Below are 7,471 nucleotides of genomic sequence, written 5' to 3'. Positions count from 1 at the left end.
TGTGTGTGTGTGTGTGTGTGTGTGTGTGTGTGTGTGTGTGTGTGTGTGTGTATTCTGAAAACAAAGCTGGGCATAGGGGCCCAGAAGCCCAGTACTCAGAAAGCAGAGGCAAGAGGACCGCTAGTAGGTCAAAGACAGCCCAGTCTCTACAGAGAGTTCTAGGCCATCCTGAGAACTTGTCTCTAAAACAAAACGCGCAAAACCTAAGAGCAAATGAACTACAATAGGGATGATCCTGAAAATATGCTAAGCAAAAGAAGCCGCTTTCAAAATACTGCATATTATATGGCCCTATTTTTATGAAATGGCCACAAAGAGAAAATCCTTAGAAAGTAGATTGAGCCAGGCAGTAGTGGTGCACGCCTTTAATCCTAGCACTCGGGAGGCAGAAGCAGGTAGAAGTCTGTGAGTTCAAGGCCAGCCTGGTCTACAAGGGCAAGTTCCAGGACAGGCTCCAAAGCTACAGAAAAATGAGAAACCCTGTCTCGAGAAAAAAAAATTAAAAAGTAGATTAATTGGTTGCCTAGAGTTCAGAAGATGAAGGAGCTGAGGATGGTGACTAAGGGTATTCTTTTAAGGGCAATAAAATGTTCATAAATTAATCGTGGTAATGGTGATACAACTCTGTGACCACACTAAAACCACTGAATTATACATTTGAACTCAGAGAGTTATATAATTACATTTCCTAAACATTGCTGGATATGGTGGTGTATGCCTATAACCCCAGCATTAAGAAGGCTAATACAAGAAGACGTCAGTCAAGTCCAGGGCCAGAGAGGTCCAGACTTCCTGGGCTAGTAAAGCACTAGCTATGGAAACCTGAGGGCCTGCGTTCAACCCCTGAAACCTGTGTAACGGCAAAAGGAGGGCACCGTTCCACGGGTGTCCTCTGACCTCCAGTGCGCCTACACACGCACCATGCACACACACACACACACACACACACACACACACACACACTAATAAGCAGGTAAGGGGAATTTTGAAGGGAGTTGCTGAAGTGGCTCAGACGGCAGGAGACATGGGTCTCCAGTAAGGGAGATTCCTACATCCTCGGAGCCAGAAGCGATGCGATGAACAGGTGGATGATGAAGTGGGGAACAGCAGACAGGAAGCTATGTGGGGTGCCAGCCCCTGGTTTCTTGGGAATGAGGAACGCAGGTCCCAGGAGCTAAAGACCGGCCGCTGTGGCGAGGGTGCTAAGAGAATCTATATGAGATAAATAGGGGGGTTGGAAGCCAAGAAATAGAAAAATTTTAGTGAAGCCAGTCAGCAGACATTCCTAGGCAATTTCTTGACAATCTTTTTTCTTAAAGACAGAGTCTCACTGTGTAGCCCAGTTGGCCTCAAATTCAAAATCCTTCTGCCTCAGCCCAGGGGCTTATGTTATGCATGTGTGCTGGCAGGCCTGGCTTCCTCCTGGGACTGTTCAGAGACAGCAGTGGGCTGAGAAGAGCAGACTAAGCAGCAGGGAGGGAAATAGTAAGCAGATTTCTGGAATAGCTCATTGTCCTGGCTCAGCCTCAACAGGATGGAACACGGGCTAGCATGGGCTACTACAAGAATGAGTGAGACCATTAATGAGGGCAGACTAGCAGTGACCTAAGAAACAGAGCGAGGTAAACCAAGCACGGTGTTTGGACTACTAACTGAACAGGGCTAACCTAGATAGTATTTTTTTTTTTTTTTTTTTGGAGACAGGGTTTCCCTGAGTAGCCCTGATAGTCCTGGAACTTGCTCTGTAGACAAGGCTGGCCTCAAATTCAGAGATCCACCTGCCTTTGCCTCCTGATGGCTAATTAAATAAAAAAAAAAGTGTGCGCCACCAGGCATGGCATTTTTACTGAGTCAGTTAAACAATTAAACAAATCCTTCAAATACACAGAAATGCAGCCCACTGAGGCAGGTCAGCAGTAGGAGAGCACTTGCCACCATGGCCTGATGACCTGAGTTCCATCTCTGGACCCCACATGGTGGGGAGGACAATGCTGTCTCCTGCAAACTGTCCTCTGACTATGCAAGTGCCCCACGTGGGCGCACAAGCACGGACAGACACACGCACAAACACGCACACACACGTCATAAACAAATGTAAAAGAAATGTCTTTCAAGTACTGAAACTCTGGGAAGTCTTCTCCTTGTCTCTTGAACAATCTTTTTATTTGACAGGGGCTTTTGGGTCACTAAGGAATCAAAGAGCTCTAAGGCTGGAGATGTTGGCCTCCAAAGGGCGACAGGTCTGCTTGTTGACGTGGTAAGGGAACTGTCTGAACCCCAACTGTGCAGGAACAGGTAGCTAATGGAGGAAATCCCCTCACCTCCTCATCTACCTCAAAAAAAAACCTGAGACAGCTCAAAGGCAACCCCTTCCTAAGACGCTCCCCTCTACAGACAGCCAGGCCCCAGGAGTCTTGCTGAGAAGGGGGTTGTTGAGGTTTTACAATTGGGTCTGTCTGAAGAGAAATTTCAGCCACATATCCTGGGCAGGTTGGGAGGGTGGAGGTTAGGGGATGCAGGGAGAGATTATTTCCAGTGACCATTTCCCCAAGCCAGCTTCTTTCATTCTCATGCATTTAATCATAAACATATAAATATATTGCTAAGTAAGTGTCCAGTTTATTTTGGTCAGTCAGAAACTATACTTAAAAGAGCTACTGTTTGAGACAAATTATGCCCTCCCCTCCCACCTCACAATTAATGTTGAAATCTTAACCTGTGGTGTGATTAAGATTAGAAATAAGAGCTTTAAAGAAGAATTTAAGGTTATGAGAACCCAAGGGTGGCGCCCTATCTAGTAATCCAGGAGCTTTAGTAAGAGGAAGAATGCTAGGGTGTAGCTCAGTGTGGAGTGCTTGCCCAGCACGCACAAAGGCCCTGGGCTGATCCAGCCCTGAAGAGGGTGGGGTTGGAGGGAAGACGTGAGGGAGTCTGAGCACAAAAGGCCATGTGAGGACCTAGCCAGGCAGCCAACTGCAAATCTTCGATCAGGTGATCAGGCCTTAGGAGGAACCAGGCCCGCTGGCACCTTGACCTGGGATTTCCAACCTCTTGAACTGCGAGATAATAAGTTCTTGGGTGTGTGCATGTGTATCTGTGCATGCACAGTGTGCACACTCTAGATTTCACATTGAAGCAAACGAGATGAACCGGAAAGGTACACATTCAGGGCTGGGATGGCCAAGTGGTTAAGGCGCTGGACTGGAGAAGTCTATGTTCATCAGGGGCAGGACAGAATACTCGTGGAGAGGACTGGGGATACGGCTCGATTAGTAGGACTTCTGCATAGCATGTGCCAGGCCCTCGTTTGACCTCTCTTAACGGCTAGAACAAAAAAGTGAAGAGGAAAATGAATGACACTAAGAACATTAACTGCTCCTAGGTGTGGCTGAGAAGGTTTACTGTAGATATGAGGGAGAGCATGGTCAGAGGCTTCTGGAAGGGTCCAGAGCAGAACAGACTGGGCCATGGAGCGGGGGAAGGGGAGGGGAGGGAGAAAAAGAAAGAAGAGAGAGAGAGGAAAAAACCCAAGAGGGCAAAGAGAACCAAGAGAAGAACGTAGCCAACATGGTTGAGTTACACAGAGAAGACAGGGAAGAGGGGGAAAGGGAAGCTTAGGGGAGGGGCTGGGTTGAAACCTGCAGAGAGGAGCCAGGGCTCAGTCACATGTTCTAGCAATGCACAGAGAAGCCAGAGAGGCTTTCACATGCTAACAGGCACCTCAGTTTGCCATTTGTCCCGAGTTTTTTTGAGACCTAACAGAAACTAAGAACTTTCATAAGAAAGCAGGATGCGGGGTTGGAGAAAAGGCTCAGCAGTTAAGACTACTGCCAGCTGCTCTCCCAGAGGATCTGGGTTCAATTCCCAGCACCCACATGGCAGCTCACAACTGTCTGTGACTCCAGTCCCAGGGGATCCAGCATCCTCACACAGACATACATGAAGGCAAAACAGCAGTACACACAAAATAAAAATAAATTATTTTAAAAAGGAAAGCAGTATACAGTGTGGCATAATGGTATACACCTAATATCACATCATCTGGGAGGTAGAGGGAGGAAGATGGAGTTCAAGGTCATACTTTCAAAGACATAAAGCCAAAACAAAAGCAAGCAACCAAACAAAACACTCCACAACAACAGTAAAAGAAAGCAGGATGCTAACAAAAGCATTAAAGGTACAGGGGCCAGAGAGGTGGCTCAGTGGGTAAAGGTGCTCGCCACTGAGCATGACCGGAACTCAAGGGTTGAGGGTACAGGGCGCTGGCAGAGAGCACCTAGGAGGCAGAGAGGCTCCTAAATTCAACCCCAGCATCATAAAAAAAAAAAAGAGGAGAAAAGGGTACTAACTACCTCACAAGTGCACACTTCATAATCATGAAAAGTGATCTTTTTTTTCTTACATTTTTTTTAAAAAGACAAAGTCTCTTGTAATTCAGGCCAATCTTGGTCTTTGTTTTTTAAAAGATCTATTTATTTATTACATATACTGTGCTCTGTCTGCATGTATGCCTGCACACCAGAAGGGGGCGCCAGATCTCATTAGAGATGACTGTGAGCCATCGTGTGGTTGCTGGGAACTGAACTCAAGACCTCTGGAAGAGCAGTCCGTTCTCTTAACCTCTGAGCCATCTCTCCAGCCCCAGAACTGAGGGAAACTGGGAAGGCCTGGTCCACCCCCACTGAAGTGTTAGGATCACAGGCATATACCACCATGACTGACAGAAAAATCCTTTCTGGGAAGGGGATTAGTTGTGGAATGCAGCAACATTCAGCGTCAGCCTTGAACTTCAGCCACAGCTGGTTCCTGGCTTTGGCTCTAGCAGGCTGAATAGCAAATGCCCGCCTCAGCATCATCGCGGGCATTCCTGGACCTGTGCACAGCCAGTGGTCCCAACACTAAGTCAGATCCGATCAGCATCATGACCTTAGAGATGCAGGCAGGCTGCGTCCCCTAGGTGTACTGCCAACATCCGCGTGGATGGTGGCGAGCCACGAAGTCCGTTCCTGAATCACACTTCAGACTCTGAAATGTGCTTTTTTCCTTTGGTTTATTGTCTAGGGGTGGTATCACTTTGTTTTGTGGTGGGACTCTAGGCCACACTCTTGCTAGACAAATATTCTACCCTTTCACTATACTTCCTAGCCAAGACCTAAATTTTGACTACTAAAAGGTTAAAAGTGCAATGACGCATTTTTAGATTTATTCCTTGGCGGGAGGTGTTCTCGGTATTGAAGCCAGTGCCTGGTATATTCTAGCAAGTATTTCACCACACTGAATCCTTTCCCAGACTGATCCTTCTGCTCCTGAAGCTCATTCTGTGGTAGTCAGCTTCAGCTTTACATTGATATTCTGATTTATGTACTCAGCTATTCAGCCCACATATATAATATCTCCACAACAATTAACATGCCAATTATCTTCCTTCAAGACGTTTATTTTGGCCAGTGGTGGTGGCACCTACCTTTAACCCCAGCACTTGGGAGGCAGAGGCAGGTGGATCTCTGTGAGTTCAATACCAGCCTAGTCTACAGAGCAAGAGGACAGAGAAACCCTGTCTCAAAACCTCCCTCCCAAAAAGACACTCATTTTCCTAGGCAAACATGACAAAAATTGAAACAAAAAAAAAATACAAATAAAAAAATTTAAAGAAAACAAAAAAGAAGAAAGAAAAAAAAGAAAAGAATACAAATTGGAAGCTATGATCCCTGAAACAAACCCAGACACCTGATATATTCTGATTCTAGACAGTTCCAAGGCCAAGAACACTGTTTTCCACCCACACCTGACAGAAGTTCTATGAGGGGGTGGGGTCTCTTTTACTGTCCCCCCTCACCATTCCCCAAATAACCCTTCTGGACTGCAACCCCTCAGCCCTCCTCATCTCATTAGAATGACAGAGTCCAAGGGATCTATCAGGATGGAGTGGAAAGGAGTGTCAGATGTCACAGGTCCCATGCGTGGGAACATGCAGCCTGAGACAGGAGACAGTGACTCAGAGCTCAGTCAGGTGAGTCATCTGTGGGCACAGTGGCTAACAGCAAAGCCCTCCCAGACAATCACATCCTCCACCATCACCAAGTCCAACCACCTCTGGGGAAGCGAAGCTGGGGCAGGTTTGTGTGGAGGCAACAGAAGTGGCACAGATTCTCTTAGCGTTCGCTCCCCTGAGCTGTTGACACAAATGTCATTCGCTGAGCTCCAGCTGGGGCAGAAGTCTCAGCTCTGGGTACTGCAGAGATATAGCCTGGCAGGCTAGGGAAAGACTTCCAGATGACTGAGTTTGACCCCGTTCTCCCTCCTGCGTCAGAGTCCTGTACCCCAGCACTACAAGGCAAATGGGAGAATGAACTTCTACCTCTGTGGCCTCCTCGACTTCTGGAGAAGTCGGTAGACGTGTTAAGCAAGGTGAAGCAGAACCTCAGGCCACACAGTGCCTCAGCTACAGTGGCTCACCTGGTGTCTCCACAGTTAGTTTGCAAAGTGTCACAAAGAACTATTCCAGGGGCTGGAGAGCCGGCTCCACGGTTAAGAGCACGTGCTGCTCTTCCAGAGGACCCGAGTTTGGTTTCCAGCATCCACATCAGGCGGCTCACAACTGCCTATGTCGAGTTCCAGTCATGTAGAGATTTAGTCCAACTGGTTGGTTAGTTAAGCGAAGGCAAGGAGGAAAGAGAAAAGGTTCTCTCAGGCCCCCAGGGTCCCACTCACAGCTTACCTTGGTACTAGGTGGTTAAACTTGTAAGAACTGAAGACCTCCTGGATCCTCTCTTCTACTCTGGCCTGATGAGGCAGCAGGACATGGAAGAGAGAAAAGAGAGATGAGAAGCTATCGACTCTTGCTTCCTATTGCTATGGCTCTCGAGTGCCTTAAGTTTTTCAGTACAGCTCTGTGCTGCACAGCAATTCAGAGGCTCTATAGCAAGACAGGGTTACTGACAAACAGGACGTAGAACTGGAGAAGTAGTTTAGGGGCAGGGACCCAAAACGAACAATGTCAGGAATGTCCTTGGCTTTCTAGACAGGAATGCCAGATGGGGGCTCTGGTTTTACCTCCTAAATGAGCACCATGCCTGGAGGCCTGTGTTAGTTAGGGTTTCTGTTGCTGTGATAAAACACCATGACCAAAAGCAACTGGGGGAGGAAAGAGTTTAGTTCATCACTAAGGTCACACGCCATCACTGAGGGAAGTCAGGGAAGGAACGTGGAGGCAGGAGTGAAGCAGAGGCCATGGAGGAACACTGTTACTGGTTCGCTTCCGATGACTTGCTCAGCCTTGCTTACACAACTCAGGACCGCCTGCCCAGGAATGGCGCCACTCCACGTCAACCATTACTCAAGAAAATGCTTAATCCCAGCACTCGGGAGGCAGAAGCAGGTAGATCTGAGTTCGAGACCAGCCTGGTCTAAAGAACAAGTTCCAGGACAGTCAGATCTACACAGAGAAACCCTATCTTGAGAAACAAAAAAA

The 7,471-nt window shown here is 47.6% G+C and overlaps 1 protein-coding gene across 1 annotated transcript in view; it reads right to left on the bottom strand.

Annotated features, from left to right (window-relative positions):
• The window catches only part of Fntb (farnesyltransferase, CAAX box, beta), a 66,791-nt gene that overhangs the window by 41,836 nt on the left and 17,484 nt on the right, over positions 1-7,471 (bottom strand). The window contains exon 2 of the mRNA XM_005343236.3: positions 6,719-6,783. Within this exon, the coding sequence (XP_005343293.1) occupies positions 6,719-6,783 (65 nt within the window). The remainder of the gene's footprint in view (positions 1-6,718; positions 6,784-7,471) is intronic.

Source organism: Microtus ochrogaster, chromosome 1 (genome assembly GCF_000317375.1).
Source record: "Microtus ochrogaster isolate Prairie Vole_2 chromosome 1, MicOch1.0, whole genome shotgun sequence".
Lineage (NCBI taxonomy): Eukaryota > Metazoa > Chordata > Mammalia > Rodentia > Cricetidae > Microtus > Microtus ochrogaster.
This window is presented reverse-complemented; position numbering and strand designations above follow the sequence as displayed.